A 19,982-nucleotide genomic window follows, 5' to 3' on the forward strand; every position below is an offset into this window, starting at 1 on the left:
ATCTAATGTACACAGAATATATATGGCCAAATACACATATTGTACTTCTACCAAATGAAGCTCAGAGAGAAGCAGAAGCGTTGTGCATCTTAGAATTATTTTAACTGAGGGAACGGGTGTGTACTGGTGCCTGTGGCTGAGTTTGTGCACCTGCATACTTAAGGAATTCTTTTGAGTTTCTGGGCATGATATTGGGAGGAGCTTTGATGTGGTAACTAGACACCAAACACCAGTCATCTGAAAGCCATGGTCTGCTTAATACCTCTCACCTGACCACACTAGGAAGTTTCAAAGTACAAGTCCAACTTCCTGAATGCAAGTGCTGTTTTTAAGAAAGAATTATGCAGAAAATCCAAATAGTGTTTACAAACTTCTGTTAACTTTTTTGGAGGAAGAACTGAAGGACTTCACAACAGATAAGAAGCAATCTGAAAATATGTATTACTTGTACTGCCTTAGATATACGTTTTCAAAGAACAGAATGGAATACAAGAACACAAAAACTATTCTTGACTGAGATCGCTTACTGTAAAAACTGCATATTACTGAAACTTTGTTCTGGTAATATGGTATCATTCATCTGTCTGCTTGTTAGGTTATAGGAGCACCTGAATCCAACAGTAATTTTTATCACATGGGCACGATAAAGATACTTTGGAAAAAAAGCGGTTAAATGGGAACTGAGTGCATTTGTCTCTGCTGCACAAATTTAAAGTTGGATATTTTTTTTGTAAAATAAATAAACAACAGTTTATTCTTCTTTTTGGATATTGACAGTTTACGATTAGCAGTATAGTGAAAGATGGAGGCTGCAGGTAAGTGTACCTTTGGATTTTTATTTTGCTTGCTTTGTGGATCGAAGACCTTGATCTCTTGGTAACTAAAGTAAATATGCACAGGTGTTATGTACAGGTATTCAGCTGTAATGGCACACTGAACTGCTGAATGACATTCTGTACTGTTCAGTGCTGCCAACACATTTTAATCTGTTTGGGGCCAAAATACTAGACACTGATAATCCTGTACTAAGTAAAGCTGTTATCACAGTCTAGGAGGGAAGGACGCTGTTTTACAGTAGAGCTAACATCTGTTCCCTTTTTACAGCACAGTCCTGATTTTGACAATTGTATCCTACAAAATAATTGGAAGATGGCAAAATCCCAATGATTTAGTAGAGAAACCCATTTTCAAACTATTTTTACAGCATACTACAGAAACACATTAACATGACATAAAACAGCAGAAACAACTAAGTGTTTACAAGAGACATAAACTGAAAACAAATCCTTGTGAGGGTGCAATTTGTCCCACAAAATTAAAAATTGACATATGAAAAGTCCTACTTTTGGCATCTAAAACGCAGGCAACACTGTTTACAATAATCCTTCTGAAGTAGATGCCAGTGTTTGCTTTATGGGCTGTTTCCAGTGAGCTACGCTGTGAGTTTTTCATGAGCTGTATTAACTAGGCTGAGTGCTGCAATGCTTTAAGTGGTTCTGTGTCTAAGAAGACTGCAGTATTTTTTCAGTAACATGTTCATTTATATATTTGCATTACTTAACTGAAAAAGTCTGTCTGGGGAAATCCTCTATTCAGCAGAGTTCTAGGGAGAGAATCTCCAGAAAATACAACACTTGAGAACATACACAGGATATATTATAAATAGTTTTTACAGTCACATAGTAAAAAAACAATACTGAGCATGACAGCTGCTCACACAGTGAATAATTACAGAAAAAAAAGTATAAGCACGAGAAAGATGAATAGCAAAACTAGAGATTTTCCACAGTTCCAGCGAATCATAGTATATTACAGTAGTTATGCCTTGAATCTACAGTCACTACCCTTATCAGTCACTCTGGTATCAGTACTCTAACTTCTGCATTAAAGGTATGGTATTTACAACACAGAGTGATGGCTGTTTAGTACAGCCTTGTAAAAATGCTTCATTTTTTTCTCTCCTGTGTGGATGAATATACTGTGCTGTCTGCAGTGGATTTGTGCGCACTACCAGACACAGAATACCACCATTCCATACCGTTCTAGACCCCTAATAGGAGGATCTCAGCCACAGAGGGCTTCTTTATTTGAAGACCCCACAAGATAACATAAAACAAGAAACATCACATAAATGATTATGATCAGGTGTATGATCTCAACCAGCTTGTTATGTGTTCAAACATAGATGTGAAGAAATTCACCTGGAGAACACATAACTAGTTAGTTATGATCAGAGAGATGTAATCATAATTCCTTCTAATGCACTAAGCTTTAGCTGCCCTCATATACTAAGGAACATGAAGTGTTTTCCACTTAGAACACCATAAAAACACTTAAGTGTTGCCACACATATGACAGATAGAAACAAAGAAACAAAGTGTCCCTCTTCTAAACAAATGACTTTACAATAATTTGACACTTCATTCTGTTACACGTTTTTGTATTTACGATAGTAAAGTGTATTACAGCCTTTAAAGCTGTGAAATGCTTTAAACACTGTTCCTTGTGGCTTGCTGTTAATGCTTTAGCATGAGGCTACAGCTTTACTGCAATGAAAACGTGTAACAGAGCTCTGTTAACCACTTTTCTTATATCAGAAAGGTGCTTAACAAAGTTGCCTTTTTCCAGAATTTGGAGCACAATCACAGAGGCCTTCTATAATTTCCTATAATCACCATTTCCTAGTTATGCCGGTTTTCTACTGAAGCAGAGTTGCTTGCATAGCAACAGGTAAGGAGTTAAGAAGTGCAGAATTAACATGATATTGCAGTCTCTCTCTCTCGCGCTCTCTCTCTGTGACCTTGTAAATATTTCCTTGACTTCCATCTGCTTTGGTCCTTTCAAATAGTAATATAAAATTATTCAGAACTGCTTATTACAAATGCATGATATATTAGAGTCTGTTTTGTTCTGGGTCCATGCATTGAAATTCAAATTATCAGAGTGTGCATGCAAGGTAAAAAGCCTTTGTTGTTCTTAACTAAGCTTTGCTGCTTTGCTACCACCTAAGTGGTCAAATGGATACTCCTGTACTTGCTTTAAAAATAAAAACCACCAAGGGACTGCAGTTCCTTTAACTTCCTACCTACCTTCAACCCAGACCAGTTTGTTGATTGTTTTTTTCTGGTCACAAGTACATGACTGGCTCTGTCTTTCCCTGTAAGAACCAGTTCCCACCTGACCAATGAGGTAATCCTTTCTTCCTCCCCCTAAGGAACTTAGTTACTTTATTTAAACCTACTGAAGATCGGGCTCCATTTTTAAAAAAATAAACCAGATACTGCTCTTCTCTTTGCTGGTTCTGTGTGCTCCCCATGTAGGTATCCTTGCTATTTTCTCAATGCTCCTTAAAGTGTATGCTACTGAAATGCAGGACTTACAATATTAATAGCATTTTATTTTATTTTATTTTATTTCAGTTTGATTACCGGCGAAGTCCACTGGGCCAGTGGTGTGCCCATTTTCAGTGGCGGCCCGGGGAGAAAAGCTCCAATAAGCAATATGGTTACAAAGGTTACATAATGCAATGGTAAGTACATACATATGTGGATACACAGGTTACATAATGCAATGGTAAATACATATATGCAATCAGGTACAGGTGGATAAATTGACATTGAAATACAATTTTGACATAGGTAGCACAGTTTGTAGGAATTTACATTCAGGTCAGTAAGTTTAGACTTTAACATCTGTTGTTCTTTCATATTTGAATTTTTGTTGACATAAGGGTTAGTGATACATAATTGTGTTTATTGACTCTATAACAACTGTTAATCATGCTTATTAACAGGCCTTCTCTGAAATGCTGAAATTATAACTCTCTACACTACTAAAATGACTGCAGCAGTTTTAGTAATTATCTCTAATTCTAGGTTTTACGTTTATAATGTACAGGCCCCTTTACGAAAATTAACAAGGTTTTACTTGTTTAATGACTGTAGTAGTGGTCACATGATTATTCTAAGTGAACTGGAATGATATTAGCATTTTATGGGAATGAGTTATAGCTTTTAAATGATTATGTATATTTAAATTCTCTTTATTTTTCTGCAAGGTTTTTCTCGATTGTTCCTTTTACACAATACTGATAGCAGTTCCATAAGTATATCATATTGTAGCATAGCTCCCTTAAAAGTTGCATAGAGTATTTAAGCTTCCTAATTGTATCTGTATGTAAGTAATGTCTTTTGGATTTTCCAAGTTAGGGATCGCCACAGCGGAACTCCGGTCCACTCATGATTGGTAGTGGATTTTTACAGTGCCGAGTTGTCAGCCCGATGCCCAACCTTCAAAGAAGGCACACCCGTTCACGCACGCACCTACCTGCATGTCTTTAATGTCACTCGACCACAGGGAGGACATGCAGACTCCACACAGAAGCTGAGAATCGAATGGGAGAACCTCTTACTGTGAGGCGATAATTGTATCTGTATGCATATCTCTCTGTTTTACTGCAAGTCTTGGTTGTTCCTTTTACTTAAATACTGTTAAGAGTTTACTTAAGTATAATGTATTATGCCATAGCTGCCACAAGAGGTGCTTAGAGTAAGTGAGGAGAGGTTTTTCTTTAACTAGAGCTTCACTAGTGTAAGTATCAGCAAGCATATTCATTTTATACCTTTTCTTTACAGTACACTAACTCTAGCAACTATCCCTGGAAATATCCAGTATTTTGGCTGTAATTTCTTTTCACTGCGCTTGATGAACCCACTCAAGCAACCAGGAACTGTAAAGTGCTAGAAGAAAGAAACTTAGAGCATCAAAAAATCAATGTAGGTCATGGTCAAGACTCTGATTATTTAACTGGCTTGTTATTAGGGTATTTGGAGAGCACACTACCAGTGACGATATCAAGCATTTTCTGTTTAATTTACCCCCCAGCTGATAAATAGGCTCTAAGATCTAAGTGGATTTGTCTCCCCTTAGTTGTTGTTGGGTAAAATAGTAAGCTTAATTACCTTTCACTGTAGTTTTTCTCATTATAGCTGTTGCTAGTGTATAATACTAACAAAAACAAAATTACCCTTTAGCTGTTTTGTGATTACTGCAGAATGTTGTTTACAAATAAGTAAAATCTACTTGCTTTAAAAATAAAAATCACCAAGGGACTACAGTTCCTTTAAATTCCTACCTACCTTCAATCCAGACCATTTTGTTGATTATTTTTTTTTTCTGGTCACAAGCACACTGACTGGCTCTACCAGGTCTGTTTGCTCTCGCTTCACTCAGGGTCTCTCCTCTCTCCTACCCTACCCCCATTTCCCACACACCCCTGCTATGCCTAAACTTATTCCCAAATAGCCACTCCCCTGAAATAAAACAATCTTATCACAGCCAAGATAAATCCAAATTTATATCATTCCAATTAACCAATTAAACTGTATCATACTAACTCCCATATATTACACTCCAATTGCTTAACCACCTGCTACTTTACATCTTTTAGTGTAATAAGTCATAAATTGACAAAAGAATAGTTTTAAATCCCTGACATATCAAACTCAGTTACAACTAACAATTATTCCTACCCACCCATAACATTATTACTTTAGCCTAGATATATCTGAAACATTAGTAGTAAGCAATATGATAACTTTATACCCATCAGTTGTTTCTATGTATTACAGCTCACATAACCTCTTACCATGCAGCATCCCTCCCACTATCTCCTTCCCACACCCATTACAATTAAAACATACAAATGTAATAATAGCACCAACTTTCTATAATCCCACAAACATAAACCATGCACCATTTATTATTCACACAACAATCTTACCCTAATGTTATGCAGAAGTACAATAAGTTTATATCAAAATACTTAAAATGTATAGTTCATATTGCATCGCAGCTTGTACTTAGTGGGAACATTCACCCCAACCCTGGGCCACAAATAAAGGGAACCCATCTAGATATTCACACCCCAACCTATTCCCAACAACTATTAACTCTCCCCAGAAAAGGTACAGACTTACTCTTACTTAATGTAAATCTCAGGAGTATCTTGTGCAAAATTCAAGAATTGCATGCCACCCTTGCTCTGTATACTCCAGATATAGCCCTTGTAACAGAAACCTGACTAAAATCAGATATCTCTAACAAAGAAATACTTCCCCCAGGATACAACATACATAGGCTAGATAGATAACAGAAAAGTGGTGGTGGTATCGCCTTTCTATATAAAAACAATCTCAGTTTAGAAACTCTAGATCTAATCATCCCAAACTTTATCAACACAAAAATACTGTTTATTAAACTAACAATTAAGCCAAAGAAACATCTGAACATAGTGGGAGCATACATCCCACCTTGGAACAATCTGACTACTCTAGAACACATCCTAAATTGGACAGCAACATCCCTCCCTTAGGAAACAATTATAATGGGTGACTTTAATGTGGACTGGTTTTCCTTCAACTCTCAAAATACCTGTGACCACATTAACCTACACAGTTTCTCACAAACAATCCAAACTTGTACTAGAATAGACAAAACATCAAATAAACATTCAATCCTAGACTGGATCCTTATAAACAGGCCACATTTATCCCTATACTCTGGCTGTCTCCCAGACAGCCTCAGTAACCATATTCCAATTTACATTCTTTGACACTGAATAAATCCACATAAACTCACCACCTACCACCAAATCCAAGATAAGAAAAAAATGTATCCCCCAAGAGTTCATAACTAGTTAAAAAATGCAACTGGGGACCACTCAAAGATCTCCCTTTAGATATTGCAGTTTAATGCTTTAACTCAACCTTTCTCAATATCCTAAACATATTGGCCCCCCAGAACAATAAAGACAAAATCTTTGGCAAACCAAAGAAACAACATCTCTGTTAAAAACTAGAGATAAGGCCTGAGAGAAATGGCTCAACAAAAAAACTACAACAAACAAACAGACATTATCTAAAACTATGAAATAAAGCTAAAAAAATATATTAGACAGGACAAAAATAAATAACTGTACTAGTGTCCAATAAAAAAAAAATCAAAGAAACCCACAAAAATTCTGGGCTGCCATCAAAAGAATCCTACAGCCAGGATAAACTAGTACTCCCGCCCCAATACTCACCGATACTAAAGACAACATAGCTTCACAATTTAACAGATACCTTACTGAATCCATACTAGCCCTCACAAACAATAATTGTTCTTCCCCTGTCCAGACTCACGTAGTACCCACACTAGATCCCAATAACTTATCTTTCCAACCTTTCCCAATAAACACCATAGCTAAATATCTCAAAAGGCTTAAACCTACTACACTTGCTGCTGACTATCTACCTGCCAAATATCTAAAAATCACAGCAGAACCAATATCCTATTAGTATCCATATTAATAAATCGATCCATCTCAGAACAAGTCCCTAAAATTTTGAAAAGTATCACATATCATCCCACTATATATAGGTGGAAACTCAACAGAATTATCAAATTATTGGCCAATAGCTATACTATCACCATTAGCAAAAATACGTGAGAGGTGGATCCAATCACAAATCTTGAGCTATCTAATAACTAACAATCTTCACACTCAGCATGGTTTCTGTCCTAATCATAGCACTACCACTGCCCTTGTTAACTTTACTGACATTATTAACCATGGCAATTTAGTTTCCTCAATCTTTCTTGATCTGTCCAAAGCTTTTGATACTGTCTTCCATTCTAAACTCTTAACTATACTCTCAGAACTTAAACTCTGCCATTCAGCACTTACTTGGTTCCAGCAATATCTAACTGGAAGCCAGCAATGTGTAAAATGGTAACAAAATCTCTCTTCATTGCTGCCTGTAACTTTGGGATCAGGGATCTAGTCTGGGCCCTCTCCTTTTTATTATTTTTACTAACACTCTTCATACTGCCACCCCATTTGTCTCTGTAGTTCAATATGCAGATGATTGCACCCTGATTTGTGCTTCCCCAGCACTACAAAAACTCCAAAAAATCACCCAGCAGTCATTTAATGCTGTGGAATCTTGGCTAAATAATGCATAACATAATTAACCCTAAACAAAACATATGCTCTTCTATCCAACTAGAGCTGCAGACTCCCACCCACCATTCAATATCTCATCATTAAACCATACAATTTTTTTTCCAGTTTCCCAAACAAAATTACTTGGAGTGGTCATTGACCATAATATAAAATTTGACATACATATATCACAAACCATAAAAAAGTTCACAAAAACTAGGAACCCTGTGCAGAAACTGACACTTTCTAAATAAATTTTTAAAGGCCACCATAATGAGAACCTATCTTATCTCTACGCTATTATAGGTCTCACAAATTCTTACAAACTTTAAGAAATCTGACCTAGCAAAATCCAAAACTTGCTATAATAAAATTGCAAAGTTGGCCACAGTAACAAATTTCAGATCCCATCATTATTTGGCTTTAAAACAACTATCCTGGCTCAAACGTCCAAATCTACTTACTTATAAGCAACTCATGTTCACCCATCAAATACTAAATCAGCCAGAAAAAATGCCAGTACTTCAAAATGTACTAATACACTACTCTAATAACAGGCTATGGTGTTCCAGTAACATATATATATATAATGTGTGTGTGTGTGTGTGTGTGTGTGTGTGTGTGTGTGTGTGTGTGTGTGTGTGTGTGTGTGTGTGTGTGTGTGTGAGTCTATGTATAAGGAGAGAGAAGGACACATGTTAGAATTGTAATACACATTGCTAGAGACTGAAAAGGAATAAGACTAAGAGGTGATTCTCTGCAGGCATGGATTCCAGTCCTAAGCACTACAAAGTAAACTGCTATTAAAATAAAAACATATCAATTAACTCACTATTAAATCTTTAAAAAGTTTTTAGCAGTGAGGCCTTACCTCTTTAGATCTCCTGGTACCCTGATATGGGGCTGTGCCCCCATATCTCTACTACTTATATATACTAGTTCCAGGATCACTGTACCTCAAGGTTGGAGGTATACCCCAAGGTACAACAACCCCAGATTTGGTATACATACTCCCATTCACTGTTTCAGTTTCTGGTATTCTAGGGGTTGTAGTAAAGGTCTTCTGAATTTTAACAGGTCCACCTCTGTCACATTCAGTTTGAATCACAAGAATAAACCAGCCATTGCTGAAACCTGTCAGGATTCTCTAATACGACACTAATTCAGAGTTTTGCTTGTCTTCTCACTTTTGATATTGGTAGGCTAACATTACTTTTGTTCACCTCAAGACAAAAGGTATAGTTATGAGGATATTTTGTTTTATTAGGTCTATTTTCTGCAAAGCTGATTATTAAAGCCTAATTTGTTTGCTAATAATGAGCTGTGTTGAGTTACTTTAACAAATGCTTTGACTTACCACACCTGTATTGTGTTTGAGTTTTTCTCACAGATACTTAACTAACTAAAACCCCATACAACCTTTTTTTGTATGCATCCAGTTAAAACCCCTAACTTCTTATGGCATCCGAACATTTTTTTTTTTGCTCTGGCTTTAACTAAGTAAACTACCAGTTACTATTAGGTGGTATTAGAAAAGGCAATTACTTATTAATAAAATTATACTAAGATTGGTAATATAGAATGTCCTGCAATGGAGAAATGAATCACTATTTGCCACTTATTATCATATTTTCATATTTATATTCCTATTTTCATAACTGAGATACTTGCATGCTGTTGAGAGGTATGGTGTGCAATATGATGGTGGGAGACAGGAAAATGCATTGTCAATGACTATTTATACTACACTATACTAGAGATATTGCTAATTGTTTATTAGTAATTATGAAAATAAACAACATTTCCATATTTAACTTAATAATTCAAAAAACAAGCAACTTACAAACTATTGCATGGCATCAGGTACAACTTTAGTTGCTCAAGAAAACTATCGTTGATATTTGCACGATAAGTTGCACATCTTGAAAGATATTCAGTATTATATGAAAATATTTTCATATTTCTGTAAATATCTCAGTAAACATGTAATCAGAGAGGAATTTCTTGCTGTCATATGAAAGCATATGACTGGTTAGCAAAAGTGTTCCAACAATATATGTCTAGATTGTACAGTTTCCAAAAATAACAATTTGTGAAATTTTAGCAAAAAAAATAATTCTGGGTTTGTTTGAATTTTTAATATATTCTTTTACAGTATTTATGGAAATTCTATGAATGCACTGGCAATTATCACTGTAAAGAATACTTCTTACTGATAATATTGCTAGTGGTACTACTTTGCCCAGCATAATCATTAATGTGATTACTCTAACGTCCCTGTCAGTGCAGACCAAGGAAAGTCATATACAGAACCTTCAACCACCTTAGACAATAAACTGCTGTCTCCTTCAGTAAAGATATTTTTTCAGCCATGTGGATATTATATAACTAGATGTCAAATAATTAATCTGTAACTAGTTGTTACAGACTCTTTTGGCACACTGATGTATTACATATGTAATTTAGGTCTTATAAGCATTTTGATAGTCAAGGAACTTTTGTTGGCCCTTCACCATTATCATTATGTTAGTATTAAACAACCTACTCGCAGTCTTTATAGGAAATGTTAAATATCAAGAAGGAATAGGATAGAGCCAACTGTTTCACTTCTGCCCAGTTGTTGTCTTACCTGAGTGCGTGGGGGGGTGTTTCTGTTAATATCTGCTTTGCGCTACATTGGTGTGAAATCTCAGTATGACTACATTTAACTTGTTTGAAAGAGATCTCAAGACATCCTATGTAAGAGTATAAATTGCTTTTCATTTACCTGCCACCCGCTGATGTGCATACAGTTCTCTAAGAGTTCATTGATTTTTATGTGGACTTGGTATTGGAAAACGTAATCTGGCTCATTTCGGGTGATTTCTACATTCCGATCAATGATGGATAAATTGACTCTGATAAAAGGCTTTTTGTTTATGGTAGGTCATTCACTTGCTTTGATGTTTCAGAGGGATATGATCACCTTGTAGTAGCTTCTAGATCTATGTTTTGGTCAGATTACTACTTGGTTTACTGCCTTGAAGAGCTTCCCCCATTAGGTCTAATGATCATAGTCAAATCCAATACTGAAATTTAAGAAATATGACTGTAAGAGAAAAAAGTAGCGCCTGCATTTGACTACTTCCTTGAGAGTAGCAATGCTGATAATCCTGAGGCATTAGTGTCCACCTGTAATCAGGTAATCATTTGTTCTGGATCAATATGCCCCAATTCATGCATGACTTGTCTTGTTGAGATTAAAGAAACAATTCTTGATTGGATCATAAGTGTTATCCCTTAAGAATATGAAGTACAGTTTAGAGAGTCTCTGGAGATGCATTGCCTTCTCCTGGACATAATTAAATCTGACTAGCATTACATACTCTGTCATACAGAAATCCAATGTAAGGTGGCAAAAATGTGGTACAGGGCTATTTTTTTCTGCTTTTAATTAACCAGCCAAGCTTTTGAAATTATGTACAAAGTGGGCAGTTTATTTGTCATATCAATCAGAAAATATTTTCAGTCTCCAAGTGTGAAACTGTGCAGTTTGTTGTGACTAAAGCTGATTTCAGTAGGCAATAACCACTCCTAAGTACCTCTGCTGGACAAGATGGCAAGATTTCCTCAGTTTTACTTGGTTGTATTTCTCTTTTATGTTTCAGTATGCATCCAACAACTTTGCAGCCTATTTCCAGATTCATTCAGGTTGGTCAAAACCTGCTAAAATGCCCATTTTTTTTTTTTTCAGACTGCCAGGCCCACTCTGAGGAGGGAGTTTTTCATGTAATTTGAAAGATTTAATTACCTTTCTGCTTAAGAAACCACCTTTGGACCTGCCTAATCAGGAGAATTACTGATCCAGCTCTAATCTGCTTCTTGTATGCAAGGGTATTGGCAAGGTACTTTTGGGACAATTTAGGTTAAATGTAATTTCCTATGATCTTCAACATTCATTGAATTTAGCTTCAGGAAATGGCACATTATGCAAAAAGCTGATATCAGAGTTGCAAATGACCTCTTGATCATGACACACATTCTTACTCTTATTCTTTCTTAGTCCTTTTTGCACTTTTGGCAATATTTGACAGCATGGGTCAATGAATCCTGTTGGAGCCCCATTATACCTACTGCAGTTTATTTGCCACAGTCCTCAAGGCTAGATGCAGAGTGTGGTTTCAAGTTTGAATTATTCATATAACAACTGTCTAGGTGTGGGTCTCCTAGTGTCTTGAAATTCCATTCAGTGTTTCATTCTTGGTCCTTTGTTATTCACTGTGTGTATATTTCATCTAAGAGACTAATTCACTAAAGTGGACTGGACTGGGTCAGCAGTGCAATACAAATGATTCTCAGCTTTGCCTCTCCTTTCTGCAGAAATGTTTTGAACCTAGAAGCCTTACAAGATAGCCAGAACACCATCCTTAAATGGATGAGGAGAAGACACTTGAAGGTTAGTCCTTGAAAGACTAAGTCCTTTTCTAAATTCCTCCCCTTTCTTTCATTATTTCTTTTAGTATTCATAGGCTGAAGTTTGGGTGTGATCCTTAATAACTGACTGACACTAAAGGACAATGTGGAGATTCACTCCACCCACATTTATTGGCTAATGGTGGCTGGGCAATCAGTGTGCCAGAGAGCATTTCCAATGCAGACACAATGTAAAGCAGCAAAAAGGAATGCCTCATTAGCAACTAATTACCATATCTCTGACTCATGCACTTTGCTTTCAGAACTGACCTTGCTAGTGTTCTACCTACCGGTCCATACATCACAGTAGAACAGGCACCCCTAACACACACACAAGCACAAATAAGTACACACACAACCCCCCCCCCCACACACACACACACACTCTCACACATTCATTGATTAATTTAGCCTTTGTTGACTGGATTAGTCACACTAGGTTAGTAGCTTCTTCTTAACGGAGACCTGAGGTGGTATATATACTACTAGGGGAAATTTGGCCAGGGCAGTGGAGAACTTTCAATACTCTTTTCGATAGGTGCTATGGGATCTTTTGCATCCACCTGAGCTGCCACCAAATTAGGTAGATGGGAGATCAGTTTAACACCTCATCCAAAGGACAACACACTCAGGAGTGCAGCACCCCCCTTATACTGCACTGCAATGTCAGCAATCCATCTCCTTGATGGGGAAATAGAATCCACAGCTTTCTGCAATAAAGTGAGTTTGCCACCTGTTGCACTATCAGCTCAATTCACACATACACACACACGCACGCACACACACACACACACACACACACACACACACACACACACACACACACACACACACACACACACACTCATATCCATGCCCCCACAAACAAGCAGCTATGAACATGCTTACATTTAGGACTGTTCACACTCATATGCACATGCGCGTACACAGGCACACACACACACACACACACACACACACACACACACACACACACACACACACACTCATATCCATGCCCCCACAAACATGGACCTATGGACATGCTTACATTCACAACACTGTATATACACACACACACACACACACACACACACATGTCCATGCCCACACAAACAAGCAGCTATGAACATGCTTACATTTACAACACTGTATATATATACACACACACACACACACACACACACATACACACACACACACACACACACACACACACACACACACACACACACACACACACACACACACACTCACACACACACTCATATCCATGCCCCCACAAACATGCACCTATGGACATGCTTGCATTCACAACACTGTACACAACACTGTATGCACACACACACACACACACACACACACACACACACACACTCACACACACACACACACACACACACACACACACACACACACACACACACACACACACACACACACACATCCATGCCCCCACAAACAAGCAGCTATGAACATGCTTACATTTACAACACTGTGTATATATATACACACACACACACACACACACACACACACACACACACACACACACACACACACACACATTTAACCATGCCCCCACATCTACTGACATTCTCACTTCATGGCACTGCTCATTCACACACCTACAAAAATAGTCTTAGATACAAATGCACACACACACATCCATGCCCCCACAGACAAAAACCTACTGACTTGCTCATATTCGTGGCACTGCATACTCACCCACCTGCACACATTAGTCTGACACACACACACACGCACACACACACACACACACACACACACACACACACACACACACACACACACACATGAACACATATCCCAAAGTGTGACCATCCAGACCCACACACAAACACATGCACATATCCATGTCCCCACAAACAAGCACCTATGGACATGTTTAAATTCACAGCACTGTTCACACTCATATGCACATGCGTGTACACAGGCACGTGCACACACACACACACACACACACACACACACACACACACACACACACACACACACACACACACACACACACTCATATCCATGCCCCCACAAACATGGACCTATGCACATGCTTACATTCACAACACTGTACACACACACACACACACACACACACACACACACACACACACACACACACACACACACACACACACACACACACACACACACATGTCCATGCCCACACAAACAAGCAGCTATGAACATGCTTACATTTACAAATTTACAACACTGTATACACACACACACACACACACACACACACACACACACACACACACACACACACACACACACACACACACACACACTCATATCCATGACCCCACAAACATGCACCTATGGACATGCTTGCATTCACAACACTGTACACACACACACACACACACACACACACACAGACACACACACCCATGCCCCCACAAACAAGCAGCTATGAACATGCTTACATTTACAACACTGTATATACATATATACACACACACACACACACACACACACACGGACACGCGCACACGCGCGCGTGCACACACACACACACACACACACACACACACACACATTTAACCATGCCCCCACATCTACTGACATTCTCACTTCATGGCACTGCTCATTCACACACCTACAAAAATAGTCTTAGATACAAATGCACACACACACACATCCATGCCCCCACAGACAAAAACCTACTGACTTGCTCATATTCGTGGCACTGCACACTCACCCACCTGCACACATTAGTCTGACACACACACACACACACACATGAACACATATCCCAAAGTGTGACCATCCAGACACACACACTAGCACACATACCTACACAGACACACACACACACACACACACACACACACACACACACACACACACACACACACACACACACACACACACGCACACACACACACCTACACACACATGAACGGCTGTATGGTGTCAAACAACTATGTATACTTTCTTCTCCCTGTGAAAAAAATAATTTGGCAGAATGATTGCTCTGCTGAGTTAATCTGGAGCTGCTGCCATTCTGGGGTATAAGCATATGGCTAGTTATCATTAACCACTCCCCTGGACTGCCACATATTCATGTTGCTTCTCCATTAAGACAGTTCACAGTGTTACCGCAGGAGACCAGTCTCTGAATCACTCAAACTTATGCGATGCAGAAACCTTTGGGGTTAAGGCTTCCAAACTGAGGTAAACCTTTCTGAATCCCAGACAATGTGTGAGCAATTGTTAAGTCCTCCTTTTTTATATGAAGAGGATCATTTGAATTAAGCCCTTGATGCTTATGGAAAGCCTTTCTAGATCGGTATCCTCACCACAGTAATTATCAATTTGTAAGCAGTTAAGTGGTCTGTACTGGCTGCCATTGGCCTACAGGTCTGAACACAGATCATACCTCTCAACTTCTTAGTGCAAAAAATATGGACAAAGCCTAAAATTATGGAGGACAAAGACCCCAAAATAGTGACAGATTTTACATATTGCTTTTATAAACTTAGAAAATTGCTAGAGTAACAGGTTTTGTGTTAGCATGCATTTTCTGCAGGATATAAAGTCTGAAAATGAAATGTTCATCAGTTCATAGGATGTTACTAGGCTTATGGCCCTAGAGCCCTTATAAGCCTAGCCAAGTTATACTCGAGTTACCCTTACAGGCTTAACCATGTTATAGCTGAGTTACCCTAATTAAGTATGGTTAAATGGGTGTTATTTGCACAGCGAGTCTACGATCAACACTGACTCCCCCTGTCCATGAGGGACATGGGCACCACCACTGGGGTGAACTTGCAGTCACCGATCCTATTGTCCAGGTTGTACTTGAATAGGGTTTGTGAGGATCTCTGCTTTTTGTAAATTGGGAGTCTAATCTGGAGGAACGTCAGTCTCTGGGAGATATATCTGTTTCTCCAACAAGTTTAGATCCCTGAAGTGAGTGACTCTTGTCCCATTTGATTTGTGGATGGAGCTGCTGCCATTTCTGGGGGCTAAAATTACCACATTATTTAGTGACTTCAATACTCGAGTGATTTGCCAGAAAAAAAACAAACACATTTTATGAGGAACAGACCAAAAATATGAGGCAAAAATCTGGACAGTTGAGAGGTATGTACAGAATGTTTATAATGATATACTGTCTTGCATCATATGGGGTATTTCTCCATTATAGAATTACTGGTGCCCTGTCAGCCATCTTGGTCCCTTCTGCTCAGCAGTCAGGGGAGTGATAGTGATTAAGAATACAGCTTACAACATTCTGGTAAGATTTTTCTTTTTTTACTGTGTACACTACCTTTGGAACTTACTACATTGTTGTGATTTGAGCTGATGGTAGAGCAGCTTAAGCGATTCATTAAAATATACATTTTTATAAGTCCCTTTGCTTTTGTAGGTCCATTTTGAAATGTGCTGATTAATTTTCCTGAATGACAGCTATTTTACTGGTTTATTTTATTTATTTACTGTTTATGGAGTTTTTATGAATATTTATTATCTGTTATTAGAATATCTTATTAGTTATTGTTCAAATGTTTGTATATTTTGTTATTTTTCATGTGGCAAAACACTGGACTTAGACTTGCTTTAAATAAACTAAATTGAAATGAATTATCAAGATCTGTCCATCAATGGAGACTCATTCATACCTTGTGGCATGGTGGAATTCATTTAAGTATAAAAGAGGATGATAAAATATACACAACAATAGATTCTCTTATTGGCTAATAGTTATTTTTACTTTAGAACTAGAGCCTTGATAAATAAATGATTTCCTTTTCTCTTTATCTTAAAAAAATGTTGTTGTGATTGCTTATGTATGTTCAACAGAGAAGTTGTGAAATACATGGCATCCAATTCCAAATAATACTGATCATTCGAAGCAACCAGTGTTGTACACTAGTAGGGACACGTTATCTAAATGGTACCTTCTTTATTTCAGTCATGGTGCATGTCTTCTACATCACCCAAGGAAAAAGGTCTCTGGTGTAAAAAGGCAGTCCAGTCTCAATAGGGATTGGTTCATTTTTTGGTTTCCAGGTAGGCTAGACCCTGGAACATTATAAGTTTATATATACAACAGAAACTGAATTTCATCTTACTCTGACTGCTTTACATCAACGGATGGATATACTGTCAAAGTGAAATATAGCAAAAGAATGAATTCTGCTACCCCTAACAGGAATAGTCGTCATTTTTATTTTGTTATTTACTGGAAATGTATATGTTAAGTAACAAGAATGAGAAAAGTAGTGCTGTACATATGAAACAGTCAAAATCCTATGTCTTCCTTTCTTTTGCTTATGTCATGAGACACATGATCACTAGCAGAATACATAAGTAGACGGAAAAAGAGTAAGAACGACAAATGAATGCATGTTTTGCATTAATCAGATTTCTGTTTTAGCTGTAGAATTTAAGTGCTGCCAGGTACAAATGCCAAAATGTACACGGGCAGAGCTCACATTTCAGATAAAATTACCACATTTCATTTTCACAGCCTTCAGTGCAGGATGTGTCAGAACTAATAGCCACAGGCTTAATGGCATAGTTCAAGACGAAAAAAAAAAACATTCTGCTACAAAAGCATGCATTAGTAAATACTACAAAACAGAAAGACTATGTGGGGAAGCCAGAATGACCGTAGATTACTAGTACATGTCACTTCTAAACTTTCACTGCTGTATTATTTATCACTTAACAGATATTTAGCAGAACTGGTGTATGCATGGTCACAGCAGTTCATTTATGATTTATATTTCTGCAGTCAGAAGATTACATAAACTGTGCACAGCATTTCATCTTCAGCTGGTAGCCTTCTACATTGTTGTACCAGAAATGGTGCAATGGCATACTGTATTTGTTTCTGCAGCCAGTCATATTTATGCCTGGACCATGCAGTCAGATATAGGATTACTTGTCACATGCTGACACTGTTCATGACATGCAGCCTGATGATGAACAAACATTTTTTTTTCACTTCTTCTCCTGCTTAAAGTCTACACAGTAGGAATTTAGGGAATATAGGTTTTAGAGAGTCCACTGAAGGGTGAGACAATGGGCTAAGATAGATCACTTGGAATGAGGATGGCTAAAATAGCATAATGGCTCAGGCAGATTGTTCATCTTAAGAGAATCAGTTACAGCAGGAATTAAATTGGGTATAACTAGGAACAGAGAGGTTTGATCTGGGTAGAAAAATGTCCTACTGGCCTTAAACTTAGGAGAGCTGGTCTGTTAAGGTTTTTCACTGTGGGAAGAAGTAGTTCCCATTTGATTGTGTTTGTTGTAAAAAAATACTTGGTAAATGAATTTGTAGTTATGAACCTGAAGGTATGAACATGGGAGTTTTTTTTTTCAAAAACTGGTAGCCTTTGCAGAACTGCTTACTCTTTGTACAGCCATCAAAAGAAAAGGGTAAGGTTCATAGGTTCTCAGTAAGTACTAGTAAGTAAGATATTTAAATGAATGTTCAAAATATTGTTATGGAAAGCATGCCATCAGAGCAATAGCAGGATGTGGAAATTAACACGTCAAAGGGCATTAAAGGGTAAGGCATCAGCTACCCTCTGACAGTGTCCATCGTTCACTGTTCATCAATTAGTACTAGGCTAATTGCCTTTGTGGGCCAGCCATTTTAAGCCTTGCCAATTACCCCATGTGAGAATCAAACCCTACATCTTGTGTCTGTAAGGTAAACACCTTAACCATCATAAACTGAAAAGGTGTCCATGGTGAGCCACAAATAAATGGAATAGAGCTACAAAACTGCTGGGCAGCAAGGGTGATATATTCCCACAGTGGCAGACCAAGCAAGAAGCTGGATAACTGCATGCTGGTTACTTTCACATTATTACAGAAAAGGTTACAGAGAGAATTATGCAGGAGTATGCTGGAACAGTTCCTGAACACATACTGGCTAACAGATTGGCAACATCAGGGCTCCTCAGTAGAGATCTTCGCCAAGCTGACATGGGATCCTACAAGCTGTTAATATATCTGGACTTCATTAGAGCCTTTAACACCATATCTTACACAAATCTGGTTGAAAAGCTAATGAAATGAGAGTGGTGCCCACATTGGTGAGATGGACAGACAGCTCAATTATTTTAGAAGAGCTAGAGATCAGCAGTTAGATGAGAAAGGAGGGACAGCCACAGTTTAACTGAGGGTATAGATCAGTCAGTTACAGGAAGGATGGATTCATTTAGAGGATAAAAGCAAGAGCTCAGTGAGAAATGGCAGACAGGCAGAGATCCAGATGGCATGGTGTAAATGTGAGGACACGGATCAAAGCAGATAGGGTGGGGGTGAGCTAGATAAGAGAAGAGCTGGTATTAGGGAAGGGGCTGACATGCACGAGATGTGCACCGAAGGGAAAATAGTAGGGGGCAAGAGGACACAAAAACAAGGAAGATGGTGAGATAAGATGATATCAGCCTAGAGGCAAAGGCCGTGATGGAGGAAAATATACAGATTGAGAACAAGGCCTCAGAGGAGATGAAAATGAGGATGCCAACATAACTGAGCTGATTTAAATATAGTAGAGAGTATGCAG

At 38.1% G+C, this 19,982-nt stretch overlaps 1 protein-coding gene across 1 annotated transcript in view; it reads left to right on the forward strand.

Annotated features, from left to right (window-relative positions):
- Positions 1-288: 288 nt before the first annotated feature.
- The window catches only part of LRRC31 (leucine rich repeat containing 31), a 500,475-nt gene continuing 480,781 nt past the window's right edge, over positions 289-19,982 (forward strand). Inside the window, exon 1 of the mRNA XM_044070078.1 lies at positions 289-815. Within this exon, the coding sequence (XP_043926013.1) occupies positions 803-815 (13 nt within the window). The 5' untranslated portion in view covers positions 289-802. The remainder of the gene's footprint in view (positions 816-19,982) is intronic.

The sequence above is a fragment of the Protopterus annectens genome, chromosome 4.part1 (assembly GCF_019279795.1).
Source record: "Protopterus annectens isolate FY-2018-M chromosome 4.part1, PAN1.0, whole genome shotgun sequence".
Taxonomy (NCBI): Eukaryota; Metazoa; Chordata; order Ceratodontiformes; family Protopteridae; genus Protopterus; species Protopterus annectens.